The sequence below is a fragment of the Rhincodon typus genome, chromosome 10 (assembly GCF_021869965.1).
Source record: "Rhincodon typus isolate 14 chromosome 10, sRhiTyp1.1, whole genome shotgun sequence".
Taxonomy (NCBI): Eukaryota; Metazoa; Chordata; class Chondrichthyes; order Orectolobiformes; family Rhincodontidae; genus Rhincodon; species Rhincodon typus.
In genome coordinates, this window is record NC_063341.1 from 42,186,916 (window position 1) to 42,209,764 (window position 22,849).

The 22,849-nt window shown below is 42.0% G+C and overlaps 1 protein-coding gene across 1 annotated transcript in view; it reads right to left on the reverse strand.

Annotated features, from left to right (window-relative positions):
* The window catches only part of agbl4 (AGBL carboxypeptidase 4), a 690,087-nt gene that overhangs the window by 495,595 nt on the left and 171,643 nt on the right, over positions 1 to 22,849 (reverse strand). Inside the window, exon 4 of the mRNA XM_048602285.1 lies at positions 3,912 to 4,006. Coding sequence (XP_048458242.1) covers positions 3,912 to 4,006 — 95 coding nt within the window. The remainder of the gene's footprint in view (positions 1 to 3,911; positions 4,007 to 22,849) is intronic.

A 22,849-nucleotide genomic window follows, 5' to 3' on the forward strand; every position in this document is an offset into this window, starting at 1 on the left:
CCACTTTTGGACAATGAGTCAAGTTTGCTAATGAGTGATTCAGCCAATTTGCAGCCAGTTCTGGATTTGAATGATACTAGCTTGCCAAGAAACCCATTGAATGGGGAAGTCAAAGGATAGTGGTTAGAGCAGTTAAGTTGCTTTTGAAGAATACCAACTTTTGTACATTAACTTTTATACGTCGCTGCACTGTAATGTAGTCTAACACCATCAAAGTTGCTGGTGGGCAGGAAGGTGAAGATTCAGCTCCCAATCCTACTAAAGAAGTTGACTTCCCAGTTACCTGTACAGAATTATCAAGAAATATTTAATCAGGATTACTTCCATCATGCTCAACAGGCCACATACTACAATGAGTCAAGTTTGCTAATGAGTGATTCAGCCAATTTGCAGCCAGTTCATTGTCCAAAAGTGGAAATTGTACAGGCTCTGACCATAATATTTCAATCACATACTACAATAACAAGAACAGAAATTGCTCAGTTCCGAGGAAGGGCCAGTCAACCCAAAACATTAACTCTAATTTCTCTAATTTCTCTCCACTGATGCTGCCAGATCTGCTGAGCTTTTCCAGCAACTTCTATTTTCGTTTCAGACTTACAGCATCTGCAATTTGTTAGGCACATACTACAATAGGCATGAGCATGCAAGATGGTTATCACATTTAGGACTGGCATGGATCAGGGGTCTGAACTAAGAAGGTACAGTAATCCAAGGAGTTACAGACCAGCAGAGATCAAATATCATAAGTATTGTCGTATAAAGAAACCGTAGGAACCTTATTCCACGAGGTGTTAACCATCCACCATTATTTGACTGAGATGAATCCAGTGAGGGACTTGACAATGCAAGACCCCTGTAATGCTCGGACATCAGGAACAGAATCAAAGTCAACCATCTTTAACCCAGTAAATTACAAGTCTTCGGAGACTGAAGAGAATCCATTCTGAGAGAATAATGAAACATGCAGGTTACCTGAATTTCTAAAGTCAAAGGCTCAGGGGAGATGGGGTAATAGCAAGTGTAATTACATAATATAATAATATGTGTATAATATTAATAATACTAAAAAAGAAAAAAAGAGAAGGTTTTAAGTATAGGTCTGAAAGTGTTAAAACTGAGGAGTGGCATAAACACCATCAACTATGATGATGTCATTTGGACTTGAGGGTAGAACAGCTTAGGATTTCTGAGAAGCATGACCTAACATTTGGTCTGCCTCAATGTATCTGTAACAGTATCTATCATTTCCATGTAACCTGTTACTAGGTGCTGACATGCAACAAACTATAGGCAGAAATTTCCCAGCATCTGAATGATGTCGGAAATGGCGAGAAAGTTGGGAGAGTACACTCGTGACTCGAAAAATGGGACTCTTAACAAGGACGAAATAAAAAAAGTAGTCTGCTTGTCCCTTCAAGGTTTCAACAGCTAGGTGTTAAACTTGCTGGTGAGCAGCGAGGAGTCTGTTTGAATGCATTATTATTACTTAACCTCACCTCATTTTTAATGTAGATCACCATTCTCCCAGTACTGGTGAGAAACTAGATGAGCAGTTACCTGGTGACTGCAGCCCATCAGCATCTCCTCTGAGCTTTCATGATGGGCGCATTCCCCAACTTCTCAGGACAAGCTCCGTGGACAACAACCACCCTACTCTGTCCATGGAAGTCAGCATTGGCAAAGTGAGATGCAGTTCGGGGCCAGGAGGCAATAATCTGGGCGGGCCACAGGCTGCATATTAATAACCCCTCACCTTTGAATATAGCTGCAGAGTAACATCAATTAATAGTTTTCAAAGTGGTGTCTGGTCCTAGAAACAACAGTTTTGAAAAGGGGACGTTATGTGTATGTATCTGTTGGCTGTTTCGGATAAGGACGGTATGGTAGGCTGGGTGGTTAGCGCTGCTGCCTCACACTGCCAGGACCTGGGTTTCATTCCACCCTCAGGCGACTGTCTGAGTGGAGGTTGCACATTCTTCCCTTAGCTGCATGGGTTTCCTCAGGTGCTCTAGTTTCCTCCCACAGTCCAAAGACGTGTAGCTTAGGTAGATTGGCTATGTTAAATTGTCCACAGTGTTCAGGGATGTGCAGGCTAGGTGGATTAGCCATGGGAGATACAGGGTAAGGGGGTGGGTCTTGTTGGGATGCTCTTCGGAAGGTTATTATGGACTCAATGGGCCAAATGGCCTGCTCCCACACTGTAGGGGATTCAATGATTCTAAGGGAACAAGATACCTACTTTGCTTAGTTTTGCCATGACATCTTCCTAAATATTATGGAGCTCAAAATCATAACTACTTAATAAAATATCATGCATTTCAACTGTTCTGAATAATAATTACTTTTGAATGAGTATCTCTTTTGAATATAAGAATTGATTTTAGCAATTTTTATGGGATGGGTTCAAATATCTTAAATCAGCTATTTTTCAAACAGCTTGTTCCATCAGCAACATAAGTTGCATTTGAACTAGACTTTGGAACTACTAAGATATATAATTCAATGTTTAATTTCAGTTTTCATGCCTAACTGTTTTTCTAAAGCTAGATTGCACTTGAAATTTACATTAAAATTATTCTAATATTTAATGAAATAAAGCTTTTATTTTCAAATGCTTCAACTGAGCTCAATTTTAACGGACACTAGAAGCAGATTTTCATCTTGGTCCCTTTCCTCATGGGTGCACATGCATACCTTAACAAAGGGACCCCATCCACATATTTAAGCAGAATTTCAGTGCCTATTCAGGCCTGTCTCAATTTGGTTCGGGTGGTACGGAAAGAAAATCAAGTCAGCAACAGTTGCCTTATTGGCTGTGGCACTCCAGTACATTGTGATGGGAGGCGGGGGGGATGGTGTTAGAGCAAGGAAGTCAATTGGAGTGGTTAGTTTCTGCCTGATTACAGATATTATTACACACATCTGAAGCAGATGGGACTTGAACCAGGGCCTCCTGGCTCAAAAGTAGGGACACTACCACCGCACCATAAAATCCACAATCAAATGGATACAACTCTGTTTCTCTCTCCACAGGTGCTGCCAGACCTGCTATATTTCTGTAGAATCTTCTGTGTTTTTTAATTTAAATCTCCATCATCTGCAGTATGCTTTTAGATATTTTCTAATCAAGCTATTCAGAGATGTTATTACAAGCCTCTAGAGCAGGTTAGACTCGAACCAGGTTGTCCTGGCTCAGAGTTAGGGAATGCTACTACTGCACCACAACAGTCACAATCAACTGGAGTTACAGATGCGCAATAACTGGAGTCAGGGAAGCATAAGAATTGGAGTCAACAAAGCACAGTTATTGGGGTCAGGGAAGCATTTTTGTTCATGCTTCCACAGGAACATTTGAGAAGGCCTGCCTTTTCTTGATTGCTGCAGAGGCAAGATTCTCGATAGAACAAGCCCAGTGCCTGTTCTCAATGTTGTGCGAGCTCAGTCAGCACAGCATGAGATTTGCAATCTCACAGTCATAGATCCAAGTCATTGTTATGTTCCACTAAGGGCTCTTGTGGTACAGTGGTAATGTTCACATCCCAGGCTAATAGGTCTGGGTTCAAGTTCCACCCTTGTCTCCAGAGGTGTGTCTTAATATATCCAAAAAGATTAAGAGTATATACAAACTCAGAAGTTGGCCAATGTCAATCAAATTCTGAGCCAGGCATCCCAATGCTGAATATTATGCTTGTTCTCATTTAATACTGCAACTTTGGGTGCAATACAAACCAGTTTCTACTCCCAATCCTTTTGTAGCAATGCCACAGCTCTACATTTTTGACATTTTTAATTAAAATATATTTTTGCTGTACCAGTTATAGGTCCATGTTTAAATTGATCCAGTAACAAAGGAAATCCACTAGCTTTTCATTCCACAAAAATTTATATCAAGCTATTAGTTGTTTTACCATTTTGATCTGCTTGTAGATTTCACAACTGGTGTCATTCCATCTCTGTACAGGCTCTTCGTTTTGCTGAAGTTGACAATATTAAAAATTACTCTCTGCAAATAATTAAATAAAAATAAGTTGATTAAAACCCAAAAATTTACAATCTAAAAGTATTTCCTTAAAATACATTTATTGTCTATGTAAATACATATTTTGTTAAAGAAGATTCCCTTTTAAACATGCAATCTATTGAAAGTTCAAACAACTGGAAATTACATTGGAAATTACTTTTCTATTTAAAATTGTATGACCTCATAGTCAAGATTTTAACAAGTAGCAGTGCTCAGATTAAAATGGATAATGGAGAACCAATGAATGTGGTGTTTTTTGTATTTTCAAAAACTATTTGATTGTGTTCCACATTAGAGATTAGTGTGCAAAATTAAAGTGCATGGGATTGGGGATAATTATAGGCAAGAATTGAAAATTGGTTAGCAGACAGGAAACAGAGTAGGAAAAAATGGGTGTTTTTCAGACTGGAAGGCAAAGACTAGTAGGCTACCACAGGGAGCTGTGCTTGGCTGCTAGTTATTCACAACATACATCAAAGATGAGGGAATCAGATGTAATATTTCTAAATTTGCTGACAACACAAAACTAAGTGAGACTGTGAGTGATGATGTGGAAGTAATGGGCTTCAAAATAGCTTTAGACAAGTTGAGCGAATGGGCATATTCATGGCAGATGCAGTATAATGTGGATAAGTGTGAAGTTATCTACGAATAATAGAGTACAATTTAAACAGTAATAGATTGGGGAAATGTTGATGTACAAAGGGTATTAAAAATGTCCTTGCATATCAGTCACTGAAAGAAATCAAACAATTAGGAAAGCAAATGGTGTGTTGACTTTAATTGGAAGGGGATTTGAGTACACGAGAAAGAATAACTTGCTGAAGCTTTGCAGGGCCTTGGTGAGACCACACCTAGAGTATTGTGTGCAGTTTTGGTCTCCTTACCTAAGATATACTTGTCAAAGAGGGAGTTCAGCGAAGTTTCACCAGGCTGATTCCTGGAAATGACAGAAATATCTCATGAGGAGAGATTGGATCAACCAGGTCTGTATTTACTGGAGTAGAAATAATAAGAGGGGAATCTCATTGAAACTTATAAAAGTCTAAATGGGCTGGAAAGACTGGATGCATGGATGATGCTACCCATGGTCGGGTGTATTGAGCAAAGGGTTATAGTCTCAGGATACAGGGTAGACCATTTAGGATTGAGATGAGGAGAAATTTCTTCCCTCAAAGGATGATGACCCTGTGGAATTCTCGACCGTATAAGGTGATAGAGGCCTAGTTACTGACTATATTTAAGAAAGAAACAGATTTCTAGAGACTAGAGGCATAAAAGGAGATGGGGAAAGAATTTCAGTATGGCATTGGAATAAAGGATCAGCTGTGGTCATACTGAACAGCAGAACTGGCTCGATGGGTCAAATGGCCTACAAGCTGCTCTTTATTTTGTTCCATATGACTAGCAGCCATTGCACAGTTGAGTTTGAGGCATGTAAGGGTCCTGACCCAAAACGTCAACTTTCCTGTTCCTCTAATGATGCTGCCTGGCCTGCTGTGTTCCTCCAGCTCCATACTGTGTTATCTCTGACTCCAGCATCTGCAGTTCTTACTATCTCTAATGTGATGGAATGTAACTTTTCTTTTCCCTGTAACAATGCTGAATTTCTTACAAATCTGTCTGCTGTTCAATTCTGTGACATATCTTCAAATAAAGAGAACATGTGTCCAGTTAACTATGCCTGGTATGAAACTGGCAAATTTGTGTCAGCAAATACAGGACTAGAACAGAGTCTATTAGCTGATGCCATGGCATCAACTGCAGCATAAATCATGGCCTGGGTATTATCTACTTCCTTGTTAAAGATAGATGAAAAGTATTATTTACTACCTCAGTCATGCTCACTGCTTCCATTTGTTAATCTCCTTTTTGGTTCCTAATCTTCTTTTCACTATTATTTTACTATTTATATGTCTATAGAAGATTTTGGAATTCCCCTTTATATTGATGGCAGTCTTTCCTCCTAATTCCTCATTGCTTTTCTAGTATGCTTTCTCACCTCTGCTCTTGGTATTACTCTTAGTTTTGAATTGTATTTAAAATACAGACACATTGAAAATAAGAGCAGGAGTAGGCCATTCAGCCTTCGAGGCTGCTCCATTATTCATCATGATCATGGCTGATCATCTATCTCAAGAACCTGTTTCCACCTTCTCCTCATGTCGTTGATCCCATTAGCCCCAAGTGCTATATCCAACTTCTCCTTGAAATCATACAACATTTTGGCCTTGACTTACCGTGTAGGCAAATTCCACAGGCTGTGCCGGCCAAGTTATTGAGTATATTTAAGGCAGAGATAGACAGGTTCTTTATTTGTAAGGGGATCAAGAGTTACATGGAGAAAACAAGAGGATGGGGTTGAGAAACATATCAGTCATGCTCAAATGGTGGAGCAGACTTGATCGGCCAAATGTCCTAATTCTGCTCCTATATCTGCTCTCAGGCTATCCTGGCCAGCTCCGTTCTTGCCACATTCTTGTTGAACTGGACACATATTACAGATGGAAATTCACCTGAACACAATCAAGGAATATTTGCCTTTCTCCCCCTGACACTATCAGCATCCCAATCTATATCTAGGTGATTAAAGTACTGATGATGTTGCCATCTGTCTGTAATTTTCCTGCAGATGTGTTCCAGTGCATCCTTTCCACTCGTTGGTGATCTACTGGCTACATTGAACAGTGTAATTGCGCTCGTTTTCTTACACAGTATCGCCAAATTGATTCCATCCTAGTGCCCCCTGGAAAGCCCTCTTTCTCCAACATTGCAATGTTGTCCTTAACCAATACTGCTACCCCTCCTCCTTTCCTTCCTTTTCCATCTTTGTTCCACCTTTTATCTAGGAATATTTAACACTCGATCCTGTCTTCCTTAAGCCTGGTCTCAGTTATCACTAAAACATCATTTTTCCACATGGCAGTCTGCACCTGTAACTCCCCAGTATAGTTTATTCTATTCTGTGCTCCTGACTCTGATTTCATTATTTTCTAGCTTACTCTGACTTCACCATTTAACTTACAATTCTCTACCTGGTGCTATCTATCTCTCTAAGTAGTTTAAAGACCTCCTAATAGCATTAGCAAAATGCCTCATACAGAGTTCAGTCCCAGTTTTGTTCTGGGGCAATCCATCTGGCTTGTATAAGTCCCATTTTCCCTACAGCAATTTCCAGGGTCACAGAAATCTAAAAACCTCTGTGTGCACCATCTTTCGGGGCCCCACATTCATCTGCCAATTCCTTCTATTTCTGGGCTCATTTGCATGTGATACTGGGAGTAATCCAGAGGTCCTGCTTGCTAATTTTCTACCCAAATTCTAATTGCAGGACGACACCTTCCTTCCTGCCTAAGTCATCAGTATCAACACAGACCATGCCCTCTAGCTGTTCATCCTTCCTCAGAAGACAGTCCTGCAGCTGCTCTGTAATGTCCTTGATCACAACACCAGTGAGACAATATTCCATCCTGGGATCACATCTACAGCCACAGAAAGGCCTATCTGCTCCCAACCCGGATTGCTCTTCCTTTCTTCTTCTTTCACTCCTGTACAGATGAGCCGTTCATGGTGCCACAAACTTGGTTCTGACTACAGTCTCTTGAGGAATCAGTTCCCTCATTAGCTTCCAAAATGGAAAATTGATTTTGATTGGTATCCTAGGAGATTCCTGCACTACTTTGCAGGTTCTCTTGGACTATCTGGTGATTCCTCCATTCCTTTTCTGGCTCTCACTGTGAGCTGCAGTGTGACCACCTCTCTGAATGTGTTAGCGCATAAGTCTGAACCTCATGGTTGCACAATAGTGATTCTTTTCGATGCTTGAGCTCTGAAACTTGGAGTTTCTGAATCGGCAGCACTTCCTGCACACGAGGTTTATGACATCACTAGGCTCCGTGATTTCCACACTTTACAGGCCATGTGTTCCATGACTGAACTGCACTGTCACACCTTAACTATACTTCCCTTACATTAACTTTTATTCGTATTTGGGTTACTTATAGTACTTTACTATATTGGCCCTTCCCTTCCGTAATCCTTGGTGTTGCTCATTTAAATCCACCTATCTGAAGATCCGGAATTCTCCAGGTCTGTTACATAGTGGCACACTTTTCCACTATCAAATGATTTATTGTCACTAGGCATCAAAGATTACAGCATGGAAGTAAGAAGCCACTTGCATTTGCCATTATTCTACCCAAATGTTAAGCTTATGGCGCTGTGAATAATAGCAGTATGTATTTATAATAGTAGTGTTTGTTGCTTTTGGGTGAGAATGTCTAAATTTTTATTTTGTACAAATTTAATTTAGTTTGCAATTGGCACTAAACTGAACACTATCCTTCAAATTATGCAGCTGCCAACCTTTGTTTTTTTTCCCTTTCAAGGAGTGTAACTTAATTAAGAATCAAGTTAAACATGAATTAACTGTATCAGATCAATATTTTATGTTAGAAGCATATAAAATTAATCAACTTAGTGTGACTCAGCAATTGAATGCAACATCCATCAGACTGCTACAGTTAACTGATTCAAGAAATTAAGTGGAGAAACAGAAAGAGACATTTTGACGCCATTGCCTTTGTCTAAACTTTTTCAACCTCCAGGAATTGATACTTACGCTGCTACAGGAAAAGGAGCAGGTTACTTAGTAACATAGAAACATAGAAAATTGGTGCAGGAGTAGGCCATTTGACCCTTCAAGCCTGCACCACCATTCAATATGACCATGGCTGATCACGCAATCTCAGTATCCCATTCCCACCCTTTCCCCATATCCCTTGATCCCTTTAGCCATGTGGGCCATATCCAGCTCCTTCTTGAATACACCTAATGAACTAGCCCCAGTAGCTTCCTGTAGGAGAGGATTCCACAGGTTCGCAACTTTCTGAGTGAAAAAATTCTTCCTCATCTCAGTCCTGAATGGCTTACCCATTATTCTTAGACTGTGACCCCTAGTTCTGGACTCCCCAACACTGGGAACATTCTTCCCGCATCTAGCCTGTCCAGTCCCATCAGGATTTTAGACGTTTTTATGAAATAACCCCTCATTCTTCTAAATTCCAGCGAATACAAGCCCAGTCGATCCAGACTTTCCTCATATGTCAGTCCTGCCATCCCGGGAAACAGTCTGGTGAACCTTCGCTGGACTACCTCAATAGCAAAAATGTCCTAGGAGACCAAAACTGCACACAATACTCAAGGCATGGCCTCATCAAGGCTCTGTGTAACTGCAGCAAGACATCCTTACTCTAATACTTAAATGCTCTCGCTATGAAGGAGAGCATGCCAATAGCTTTCCTCACTGCCTGCTGCACCTGCATGCCAACCTTCAGCGACAGTTCCACCATGACATTCAGGTTCCATTGTATCTCAACTTTTCCTAAACTGCCACCATTCAGATAATAATCTGCCTTCCTGTTTTTGTGACCAAAGTAGATAACCTCACATTTTTCCATATTGTATTTCATTTGCCAAGTATTTTGCCATTCAGCCAGTCTGTCCAAGTCACCCTGCAGCCTCTTAGCAGCCTCCTCACAGCACACACTGCCACCCAGCTTAGTGTCATCTGCACATTTGGAGATATGGCATTCAATTCCTTCATCCAAATGGTTAATGTATATTCTGAGCAGCTGAGGTCTCAGCACTGAACCTTGCGGCACCCCACTTGCCACCGCCTGCAATTCTGAAAAGGATCCGTTTATTCCAACTCTCTGCTTCCTGTCTGCCAACCATTTCTCTATCCACATCATTACATCACCTCCAATACCATGAGCGTTAATTTTCCTTACTAATCTCTTGTGTCGAAGATTGTCAAAAGCCTTTTGAAAGTCCAGATACATAACATCTATTGATTCACCATTGTCTGCTCTACTGGTCACATCCTCAAAAAATTCCAGAAGATTTGACAAGCATGATTTCCCCATTTTCTCTCTCCCTCTTTCTTTAAAGAGTAGAGTTACATGAGCTACCCTCCAGTCCATTGGAACTCTTCCAGAGTCTACAGAATGCTGGAAAATGATCACTAATGCATCCACTATCTCTAGGGCCACTTTCTTAATTACTCTGGGATGAAGAGCATCAGGCCCTGGACACTTATCAAGTTTTAATCCCATCAATTTTCCCGATACCCTTTCCTGACTAATAAGGATCCCTTTTAGTTCCTCCTTCATACTTGACCTTCTGTCCCCTAGCATTTCCTGAAGATTATTTGTGTCCTCCTTAGTGAAGACAGATCCAAAGTATCTGTTCAACTGGTCTGCCATCTCTTTGTTGTCCATTATGATTTCATCTGATTCTAACTGCAAGGGACCTACATTTGTTTTCACCGGTCTTTCTCTCTTCACATATCTATAGATTAGTGAGTATTTGGTAAATGAATAAAGTTTATTCTATTCCTAAAGATTAAAATTGCATACCAGCTGATGGCAAGGCTAATAAGATGTATAAAAACATGACTAAATATAAAGTTGAATACAATAATCAGTACTTTCTGAGAGCACATCGAAGATCGCAGGAAAGTGATGTGTCACAGTTGCAGCATGTAAGAGTTACTGGATATCAGCTTGGTCTTAAAAAAAGTACATTTATGACACATGTTTTGAAGTTTGAGCAGATTTGGTTAAGATTTTATAGGCCGGAGGCTAAACTATAGAATGGTGATGCATCAGAGAAGGGGAAAGCTACCTTTTTACCAGAAGGCAGTCATGTCTCTTGGGATTGGGTCATCAGATTTGCTCAGTCTTTGGGGAATAGAGATTGTGACTGAGAGTGAGGCAAGCAAGGGAACCAAATGGCAGGAGCACAGGTGCCTTGGTGGATGAATTGGAACCAGAGAATGTATGTACTTTGATTTCCAGAAGATATTTTGTAAGGTACAACATCAAATGTTATAGTGGAAAATAAAAGCTCATGGTGTAGCAGGCAGCATTTTGGCATGGATTAAGGATTGGCTGGCTAACAGGAAGCAGGAGTCACGTGTAAATAGATCTTTTCTAGGTTGACAAGTGGTATGGCACAGGAACTGATGTTAGACCACCTAGAATTTAAACAAACTGACCTAGATGAAGGTAAGGAATTTAAGTGACAAATGGAGTATAATGTAGAAAAATTGAAGGGTCCAGGCCCGAAACGTCAGCCTTTCTGCTCCTATGATGCTGCTTGGCCTGCTGTGTTCATCCAGCCCTGCACCTTGTTGTCTCGGATTCTCCAGCATCTGCAGTTCCTACTATCTCTGTAAAAATACCTATATTGGCAGGAAGAATAAAAAAGGATATTATCTAAATTATAAAAGATTGCAGAGAGTCCTGGACTGGAGACAATCTCAGGGAGGCGAGGCCCTTGTGAACTGCAGGTGAGGCCTTGAGTTTTGAAGCCCAGTGTGGACTGGAGATTTTGCCAGGTGCGGTCTGGAGGCCAGGTGTTGGCACGGATTTGGTTGAAAGGACTGTAAATCAAGTACTTTTTATTTCCCTTTTATTCTTTTGCTGGACTTTTATTTATTATTCTTTCAATTTTGTACCAAATAGTTAAGAATCTCTACCTAGGTATCTTGTACCTAAGATGGTGCCATTAGCATGACATTGCAAACTTTTCACTGCAATCATTCGAGTGCTCATGACAATAAATATAATTCAATTCAATTCAATTCAATTCAATTCAGCTCTGAAGTGCGGAGGGACTGTGGTGTATGAATCGCAAGAGATTAATATGCAGATACAGGATATAAATAAGAAAGCTAATAGAATTTTATCATTCATTGCAATTGCAATTGAATACAATAGAAGGGCAGTTATGCATCAGTTATACAGAAAACTGGTGAGACTACTTCTGGAATACTATGCACCATTTTCATCACCTTATTTAAGGAAAGATGTAACTGTGTCAGTGGCAGTTCAGAGAAGCTTTAATGGACTAATACCTGGAATGGGTAGGTTGTTTTATAAGGAAAGTCTGGACATGCTGTTGGAGTTTAGAAGAGTAAGACGTGACCTAATTGAGATGAAAAACCCTATTGGGTCTTGACAAGGTAGTTTGTACAGGATGTTGCTTCTTAAGGAAGTATCTAGAATGAGGGTTCACAGTTTAAAAATCAAGATTCAGCCATTTAAAATAGAGATTAGGTGAAATTTATTTCTCTAAATGGATCATGAGTCTTTGTAACTCTCTTTCTGAAAAGCTAATGAAAGCAGTGTCCTTGAATATTTTTAGGGTACAAATAGATAGATTCTTGATGAGCAACAGTTTGAAAGTTTATCAGGGATAGGCAGTATGTGGATTTGAGGTTACAATCAGATAAACCAGGAATTATGGATTCAATAGCCTATTCCTAAAACTGATTTGTATTTAGTAATTGCACAACTGAGTTTATTCAAACTACAGAATCAAAAAGATGTTGAACAGTACATTCTATAAGGGGAGAGAAACAGGTTGGAATGGCAAAATAGACAAAGCCTAGACATGACATTGAGAGGTCACTTATATTACTTGCTGCACTTGCACACTTGGTGGAATTGGTGGATATTTCCAGAAGACTCCGGTATCCTGACAATCCTACCTGCAAAAGTGGCATCTTAATTGGGTGCCAGGCATGACGGACAAAGTATTTGCCCTCTGCTACTAGTCCACTCAAGTTACACTAATTCTGCACCAAAAACAGAAATGAATTTCTAAAATGCAATCCAGTAGGTTTCCAAACTTGCCAGCCAACCATAATAAGCCAGGCAGCATCAGAGGAGCAGGAAAGTTGACGTTTCGGGTTGGGATCCTTCTTCAGATGGTAGTTCCTACTATCTCTGAGCCAACCACAATAGTTGAGATCTACCTTTTCCCAAGCATGTTGAAAGCTGACTCAACTAATTATTGGAGACATTTTATTAACTTACAGGCAATTTTGGTCATGCAGAACCAATGAAAACAACATTGTAACAGTGATTGTCCAATTTATTCCCATCATTATCAAATTCGTTTTCATGAACTCTACAATAATAAAGTGCACAACTGTCCCTCAGAAAGTAGAACAGGCAGCTTATAAAAAAACCTCTCCATCATTTTGCCTAAGAATATCAGAGAAATATTGATATTCTCAGCTATACATTGAATTCTGTGCAGTGTAACGGATATCAAGCAGAGATAAACAAGCTGGTATCAGCAGACATATGGCACATGAAATTTAATACAGATAAATGTGGAATGATATATTTTGGTAGGTGGGAGCAATGAGAAGCACTACAGAATAGAAAGTTTAATGCCCAGAGGGCAGAAAGCGAGAGCTCCTAAGTTTTTTTTTAAAACATGATATTATCTTGAATATTTTTTAAAATAGACTCTTGACGTTTTTTTTAAAATGACTTCTATAGAACAGAGAATGAGCAAGGGAACTGTTTCCCAGGAATTTCTGGCAATTACCGAGACAAAAGCAAACTCATCACCTCCTGGTACGTGACACTTCTTACAAAGTATGAACATTCTAGTCAAGCCAAACATAAAAGATGAATATATGAGATATCTGTTTTGGGCAGTTCTAAACAAAGGAGACAATTGAAACTCATCATGTATTGACTGAACACAACTGATTTCACAGTTATTTACTACAAAATATGATGGTTTCTGAAGAGGGAATATAAATTCACCTTGTGAGCTCAGCTTTCCACCAGAAGCCTAGACAAATTCTTAAATGACTGGACTGCTTCAAACATCTTTAAATAAAAACAGCTTCCAGTTTTGTTGGTCAGTCTGTATGTATCACCAGAAAAGAACCCATCACATGCAACTCAAAGCTTAGCTAAATGTCTGCCTCTGATCTTAATATTTTGCAAAAGTCTGATTTCTGAAAAGAAACCTATGTTTTAGCCTGTAAAGAGAACTAATTCCCAGCTTACAACTATCACACCTTCATCAGTAATTCAATTATGTATGTGCTCCTCCAAAAAAGACTGTGCACAAACAACTGAAAGAACCTCAATTTTACAGTGACTTAGTGGACTTTCTAATACACAGGAACTAAATCTGATATCTTTGTTTTCAAGTAATTGTGACTGTGAACATTTGTCATGAACCACTTCCTGGGTTTTGAAAGCAATGATTAACCTTGAATCAGAGATAGTAGGAACTGCAGATGCTGGAGAATCCGAGACAACAAGGTGCAGGGCTGGATGAACACAGCAGGCCAAGCAGCATCATAGGAGCAGAGAGGCTGACGTTTCGGGCCTAGACCCTTCATCAGAAAAGGGGGAGGGGAAGGGGGTTTTGAAATAAATAGGGAGAGAGTGGGAGGCGGATAGAAGAGGGATAGAGGAGAGGATAGGTGGAGAGGAAACAAACAGGTCGAAGAGGCGGGGATGGGGCCAGGAAAGGTGAGTGTAGGTAGGGAGTTAGGAAGGGGATAGGTCAGTCCAGGGAGGACGGACAGGTCAAGGGGGCGGGATGAGGTTGGTCGGTAGGAGATGGAGGTGCGGCTTGAGGTGGGAGGAGGGGATAGGTGGGAGGAAGAACAGGTTAGGGAGGCAGGGACGAGCTGGACTGGTTTTGGGATGCGGTAGGGGGAGGGGAGATTTTGAAACTTGTGAAATCCACATTGATACCATTGGGCTGCAGGGTTCCCAAGCGGAATATGAGTTGCTGTTCCTGCAACCTTCGGGTGGCATCGTTGTGGCACTGCAGGAGGCCCAGGATGGACATGTCGTCTGAGGAATGGGAGGGGGAGTTGAAATGGTTCGCGACTGGGAGGTGCAGTTGTTTGTTGCGAACCGAGCGTAGGTGTTCTGCAAAGCGGTCCCCGAGTCTCCGCTTGGTTTCCCCGATGTAGAGGAAGCCACACCGGGTACAGCGGATGCAGTATACCACATTGGCAGATGTGCAGGTGAACATCTGCTTGATGTGGAAAGTCTTCTTGGGGCCTGGGATGGGGGTGAGGGAGGAGGTATGGGGGCAGGTGTAGCACTTCCTGCGGTTGCAGGGAAAAGTGCCGGGTGTGGTGGAGCTGGAGGGGAGTGTGGAGCGGACAAGGGAGTCATGGAGAGAGTTGTCCCTCCGGAAAGCAGATAAAGGTGGGGAGGGAAAGATGTCTTTGGTGGTGGGGTCGGATTGCAGATGGCGGAAGTGTCGGAGGATGACGCGTTGGATCCGGAGGTTGGTGGGGTGGTACGTGAGGACGAGGGGGATTCTTTTTTGGTTTTTATTGCGTGGACGGGGTGTGAGGGATGAGGTGCGGGAGATGTGGGAGACACGGTTGAGGGCGTTCTCGACCACCGAGGAGGGGAAGTTACGGTCCTTGAAAAACGAGGACAACTGAGATGTACGGGAGTGGAATGCCTCATCCTGGGAGCAGATGCGGCGGAGGCGAAGGAATTGGGAATAGGGGATAGCATTTTTGCAGGAAGGTGGGTGGGAGGAGGAGTATTCTAGGTAGCTGTGGGAGTCGGTGGGCTTGAAATGAATATCGGTTTCGAGGTGGTTGCCCGATATGGAGACAGAGAGGTCCAGGAAGGGGAGAGAGGTGTTAGAGATGGTCCAGGTAAATTTAAGGTTGGGGTGGAAGGTGTTAGTGAAGTGTATGAACTGTTCGAGCTCCTCGTGGGAGCACGAGGCGGCGCCGATACAGTCATCAATGTAACGGAGGAAGAGGTGGGGTTTAGGGCCGGTGTAGGTACGGAAGAGGGATTGTTCCACGTAACCTACAAAGAGGCAGGCGTAGCTTGGGCCCATGCGGGTACCCATGGCTACCCCCTTTGTCTGTAGGAAGTGGGAGGAATTGAAAGAGAAGTTGTTGAGTGTGAGGACGAGTTTGGCTAAGCGGATGAGGGTATCAGTGGAGGGGGACTGGTCGGGCCTGCGGGACAGGAAGAAGCGGAGGGCCTTAAGGCCATCTGCATGGGGAATGCAGGTGTAGAGGGACTGGACGTCCATGGTAAAGATGAGGTGTTGGGGACCGGGGAATTGGAAGTTCTGGAGGAGGTGGAGGGCGTGGGTGGTGTCACGGACATAGGTAGGGAGTTCCTGGACCAAGGGGGAGAAAATGGAGTCTAGATAGTTGGAGATCAGTTCGGTGGGGCAGGAGCAGGCGGAGACAATGGGTCGACCAGGGCATTCAGGTTTGTGGATTTTGGGAAGGAGATAGAAGCGGGCAGTGCGAGGTTGGGGAACGATGAGGTTGGAGGCCGTGGGTGGGAGGTCACCTGAGGTGATGAGGTTGTGGATGGTTTGCGAGATTAACCTTACTTAGTTTTGACCCTGAATAATTTGCTATGGGTCATTTTAAATTAGAATTAACAGGAATTGGGCAAAACACACCAGCACCTATTATTAAAAAGTAAAATACAATAACCTAAGAAAATTTGACATGTAATAGACAGGAGGGAGGACAGTAAAAATAATTCAGTTTGCCTTTCCCTCATGCTAATGACAACATGCAATTCTAAACAGGTGCAGTAGGAAAATGACCTGGGGTGCATGTGTACATATCATTAAACGTGGCAGAGCTGGCTCAGAACTTGATTAATAAGACATATTGGATCCGAGGCTTTATAAATTGAGGCTTACATTGCAAAAGCAAGGAGATTACAGTGAACTTTCATAACACTGTTTCACCAGCAACTGGATTATGATTTACAGGGCCCCTGTGGGCATGCTTTCAGTAGGTGGGGGGAGGAGGGTTAAGAGGTATGCAAGTAAAATTTATGTTGGTAGCCCCAGCCCACCCCTCTCCACAAAACGCCATGCCCAATAATCCCTGATGGTCATTTTTCCAGATTCATGTTGTCTTTTTCCTGGGGACTGCTGGCAGTTCTTGCGGTGCCCACTACTGAATTATGACAATGCTGGTATTGCAAGAGTTGATGGCTAACCAAATTGGTCAGCATTTCTCAAGGCTGCATTTTCCTTCCATGGGAAAGGCAGAAGTGCCATGCTCTGCTCAACTTCACCAATAACATGACATTGCCATGGAACAGTTTTAACTGGATTGAGGACTATATCTCCAATCCTTAGCCACTGAAAATTCAGCCTATGGTGTACAGCTCTGGACATCACCTTTATTGAGAATATGAAGGCATTTTCAAGGGTACAGAAAAGATATTCAAGCCTGGTTCCAGGGATCAGAGACAAGCTGCAGATGTTGGTTATTTTCCTTAAAGGAGTCAAGGTTGGAAGGAGTTTTGATAGAGGTGTTCAAAATCATGAGCGTTCTCCACAGAGTACCTGGTGAAAATTGTTCCCATTGGCAGAAGGGTCCAGCACCAGACACAATGATTTAAGTGACTTGCAGAAAAACCAAAGATGATATTAAGGAAACATTTTTGTACAATGTGCAGTCAGGATCTAAAATGCACTTCCTGACACAATGATGAAGGCAGATTCAGTCAAGGTTTTTGAAATGAAATTGGATAATTATAGAAAGATAAATGTCAGGTTTTGCCTGAATTGTTCCTTCAGGGAGCCAGCACAGACACCATAGATGGCCTCTTTCTGTGCTTTACTATTTTATGTTTCTCTGATGATACCAGAAATAAATTATTGAATGACATAAAAAGAACACAAAAGTCACAAGGGAAAGCATATCACACATAAAGCATTTTCTCAGTGAAAAGATAGTACGTAACGTCTTAAAAATTCAGCACTGTCAGCTATTAGGAAATAGGTAAGGTAATCAATTGTAGGCAACACTAAAATTGAACATTCCTAAACAGATATACAAAGTTAAAGCTTTTTATTTTGCACTCATATCATCTACCTGAATTCAGATAGCACAGAGGGGGATGTTGATTGTTTGGACCATGGCTCACAAGAATATACAGTAGGGCCAGTTAACTGTCAATATGGGTTAGCTGAAGAATCTCGGATCAGACAGGTAGACTCAGAGTGTTGCTGTGAGAAATGCAGCAGTGATTGGCATTCTCATGATCTTTTTGTCAGGAAAAATCTGCAATGTACCAATGACTTACTGCATGGGTCCAGTTTGACAATTTTAGAAATGCAAGTCCCTTTAAGGGTAAATGAGGAGTTTTTTTTAATCAACTTGTTCAGACATTTTGTGGTACACCTCCGCAGTATGTGACATTTGAACCCAAGTGTCCTGGCCAGGGAGCAGGGACACTTCCACTGTGCCACAAGAGCTATTTGTTTGGACATTTTTTTTAACTGCAGGTAAACCAGGATAGCTTCAGAGTTAACTGACAACGGTGGATGCTCACTGGAGTTTGTATTTAATTGCTAGGGTTGATGTCTGTGTGTAGAAGTACTTCTGGATATCAAAAAGGGAAAATAGGAACGGCTGGGGGGATCCCTTCCTTTCTCCCTCCTTCTCTCTCACCTTTGGGGTTATTGCAACGTCTTTAATAGGCTTTGCACGTTAATTAATCAATTTAAACATGGGTGATTTATTGGTTGTAGTTAATAGATGAAAAATACCATGGATGATTTAGTAGTGGGAAAAAAAGCTGTTCAGTTGTGCATGATAACACCTCTGGGTGTAAAAGAAGGAAGCAAAGAGAAAAGAGTAAAGAAGAACAGCTGAGGGCTTTGGCCAGTAGACCTGATTCAAGTTCCACTTGCTCCAGAGGTGTGTTACCACATGCCTGAGCAGGCTAATTGGAAAGATCAACAGCTGGGGGTTCTGCCATGCTTGTTAATTGTTAAATTATTCAAACGATAGGTATATAAAAAAGCATATGGGGGTCCCCCTCTGTCCCTTTATTTTTGTTACTGTTGTAATACCGATAATCTGTTTGTTTTATTGATTATTTGGGTGATTTGCTGGTGGGCTATTAAAACAAACAGCCAGGGCTTAGCGGTCAGTTAGCTCAAAGGATGGAACAACAGCATGGGTTTAATCCCTGCTCTGCTATTCTCTGATGTTGATATTATGGTTGAATACAAGCCTAACAAGAGAGGTGCCTGATGCTTGTTTGATTGGTGATTTGGTGGTCGGTTTGGGCTCCCTCCTATAGGAAAGATGTTGTGAAACTTGACAGGATTCAGAAAAGAAATACAAAGATGTTACCAGGGATGGAGGGTTTGAACTGCATGGAAAAGCCAAGTAGGCTGGGGCTATTTTCCCCTGGAGCATCAGAGGCTGAGGGGTAACCGTATAGACGTTTATAAAATCATGAGGGACATGGATAGGGTGAATAGTCAAGGTCTTTTCCCCAGGGTAGGAGAGTCCAAAACTAGATGGCATAGGTTTAAGGCGAGAGGGGAAAGATTTAAAAGGGACCTAAGAGGAAACATTTACATGCAGAGTGCATGAATGGAATGAACTGCCAGAGGAATAGTGGGAGACGCTGGTACAATTACAACATTTAAAAGGTATTTGGATAGGCATATGAATAGGAAGGGTTTCGAGGGGTTTGCCAAATGCTGGCAAATGGGACTAGATTAATTTAGGATATCTGGTAGGCATGGACGAGTTGTACTGAAGGGTTTATGTTAGTTTTAGAAATACTGTGTTTTCTCCCAAGCTATCTGTTTATTCTGTGATGCTGCTATGTCCGTGCATGTTTACAAAGATTATGGGGTGGTGCAACCCCTGTTTTATTATTTTTTAAAAAACTGTTATCGTTCTTTTGGTTGTACTGCAGCCCGATAGCTCTGATCTTCTGGCACCCTGCGCAGAGGGGGTGCGGGCAGGTTATTCTGTGGTGTTCATGGAGCATATTGACTAGGTTGTGGGCAGTTACACGCTGTTCCATTTTCTTAAAAAGCTCTTTTTTTTGGTTGCACATCAGCTCCACACTCCTGATCTTTGGGCATCTGGTGCAGAGGGGTGGTGGGTAGCTCAGAGGTCCTCCTTGTGGGTCTGCTCCTGGGCCTAACTAAAGCAGCCATCAACAGCAGGCAATGCCTTCTTCATTTCCACAGCTACATCAATGCCTGAGTGTATCTTGAGGAAGCACATGATGTCCACCAGCAGCCTTGGAGTTTTCAGAAATGGGTGGGCACTGATGGGGCTGGAGTGCATTATTTCCCCAATAACACCATATTGATTTTGTGTCCTTAGTCCTTAGTGTCCCCTTCCAAACCTGCCAAAAGCTCCCCACCTCCCCCCACTTTTGGTTTCATTGTTATTAAACTACCTTTAATTAGCAGTGTTTGTAATTTGTTATTGGATGTTTTTGTCAATTTGATGGTGGGTTTATGTTAGTTTTAGAAATACTGTGTTTTCTCCCAAGCTATCTGTTTATTCTGTGATGCTGCTATGTCCGTGCATGTTTACAAAGATTATGGGGTGGTGCAACCCCTGTTTTATTATTTTTTAAAAAACTGTTATCATTCTTTTGGTTGTACTGCAGCCCGATAGCTCTGATCTTCTGGCACCCTGCGCAGAGGGGGTGCGGGCAGGTTGGATGCATTCCTTAAGGTCCTTTATCAGGGCCGTGGAGGGGTCAACATTTCCAACTTCTGCCTCACCTTTGTATCTATGTCCATACCAAGGTATGCTTGGAGATGGAAATCACAGTACCCAACAGAAGCCTCAAAGTTTTTCAACGTTATTAGGCACCACAGGTTCGGGGTGCATTATTTCCGCCAATAACATATTTTCATTCAGTCCCCTCCATTGTTTGCCCCCACTCTTTTGGTTTTGTTATTGTTACACTGCCTCTGGTGGGTGGTGTTTACAACGTCTTAGTTGGATGTTTTGGTTCATTTGGTGGAGGATCTATTTTTTTTTAAAAACTGCGCTTTCTGCCAGGCTGGCCATATCTTTTTGCAGTGCTGTGGAATCTGTGGACCAGATTTCCAAAGTTTGTGGGTGATTGCACCCTCTGTTTTATTATTTTTAAAAGACTGAATGGCTCTTTTGGTTGCAGAGGAGGAGATGGGCTAGTGGCATTGTCACTTGGACTGTTAATCCAGAGACACAGGTAGTGTTCTGGGGACCTGGGTTCGAATCCTGCCATGGCAGATGGTGGAATTGGAATTCAATAAATATCTGGAATTAAGAGTCTAATGATGACTATGAATCCATTGTTGATTGTCAGGAAAAATCCATCAGGTTCACTAATGTCCTTTAGGGAAGGAAACTGCCACCCTTACCTGGTCTGGCCTACATGTGACTCCAGACCCACAGCAATGTGGTTGACTTTTAACTGCCCTCTGGGCAATTAGGGATGGGCAATAAACACTGCCTGGTCAGCGACACCCTCATCCCGTGAATGAATAAAGGAAAAAAAAAATCAGGGAAGGAAGTAGGCAGATCACAGGACCTCTTCATTGGTCTGCTTCCAGACTTGGCTACAGTATCCATCAGCAGGCCCAGGCATAATGCCATGGAGGGGGTTGTAATTCTCAACTGGATGCTTTTCTTCCATGGCTACACCTGTGCCCAGGTGTCCTCAGAGACAGAGCATGCAGTATTCACTGGCACCACTGAAACTTTTCAGGCTGAGGTGTATTATTTCTTCCCCTCACACCATTTTGAATTACATCTCTTAGTTGATCTTTGATTTTTCCTTCTTGTTGCAATGTCCCTAATGGGCTCTTTCTACTTTTCTTAACTTGGTTTTGTATAAAAAACAATTGAGTTTTCAGTTCCTATCATCTCATGTTGGCTCATTCTGGATTGCATGATCAATCCCAACCAGATCTACTCGGTTACAGGCTGGAGAATCTGTGACAACATCCATTTGATCTGGGATCTGATCCATTTTTCCCAGAGGACTAGTCTGTCAATCACCTTTTAGTATTTCAATCAAGAGGAGGCACTGTCTGAAAGTGGATTGTGAGCATCTATGTGGGACTCTGCAAGCATTCAGGATGCAGGTTCAAGATGCAGTTTGTCACCAAGATCTAATTTATGTACTCCACTGCAAAGCGTCTAATAAAGATTAACGGGTTCCTGATGGCGTCCATTCACTCCAAGAGAGGAGTGTGACTGGGCTGCACCCTGTCTGGCTAATTGTATTCCTTTTGCATAGACCCTATCCTGTGATTCTTGCAGAGGATATTGATGGCATTGGCTCTGTGTGTGCTGGGTTTGAGGATGATTGCTTTACCTTGTGCCAATGACTTGCCCATGTTCACCAAACTGGCTGACCTGCATAGGATGTGCCAGGAAGTGTTCTCTGCCAGGATCAACTGGGCAAAGTATTCTGGACACTTAAACATATCCTGGACACTTAGACAATCAGTGGCAGGTAGACTCCATGCCAGAACAGTTAAGGGTGCTTGCCTGAAGCACCACCCATCTAATCTATCTGGCATCTACCATAACCCAGGTGAGGAATTCTGGCCAACAAACTGGTAAGAGTTGGAAGCCAGAGTCACTGTTCACCTAGGGCACTGGACAAGACTGCTCCGATTGATATGCTACAGGATCAAGGGTTGGTCATAAACCAGTTGCTTGCCTTCATGTTGTCGTACTAGCAGTTTCCTCTGAAACCACCCCTGGCTTTGTCACAAGAATACAGAAGATGCTGATAGTTATCTTTGGCATAAAAAGATGCTTTAATTCTCTGCTAACGTTCTGAGTCTCCTGATTAGGGAGGGGAATCATTCGACAATAAAACTGTTCTAAATCACAGAATGTCTTCTATTTCCTGATTCACTATATTGACATTTGCCTATTTAACTCCGCTTGTTAATAAATGTAGCTTCCAGCATGCACAAATGCATCACTCTGCAACCACAACAGATCACTTTAAATTGGTTTCCACTGTAAATCTTAACACACAAAACTATTCAGTCAAGTCTGTACAATAGCAGGATTAATTTAATATTGGGAACATGTGTTCTGTGGTTTGCAAGCATGGGTTGGTTTAGCATGATATGCAAATGCCCACAGCAGATGATCAAAGGGTCAATTTTGCTTGATATGGATCACCAATCATT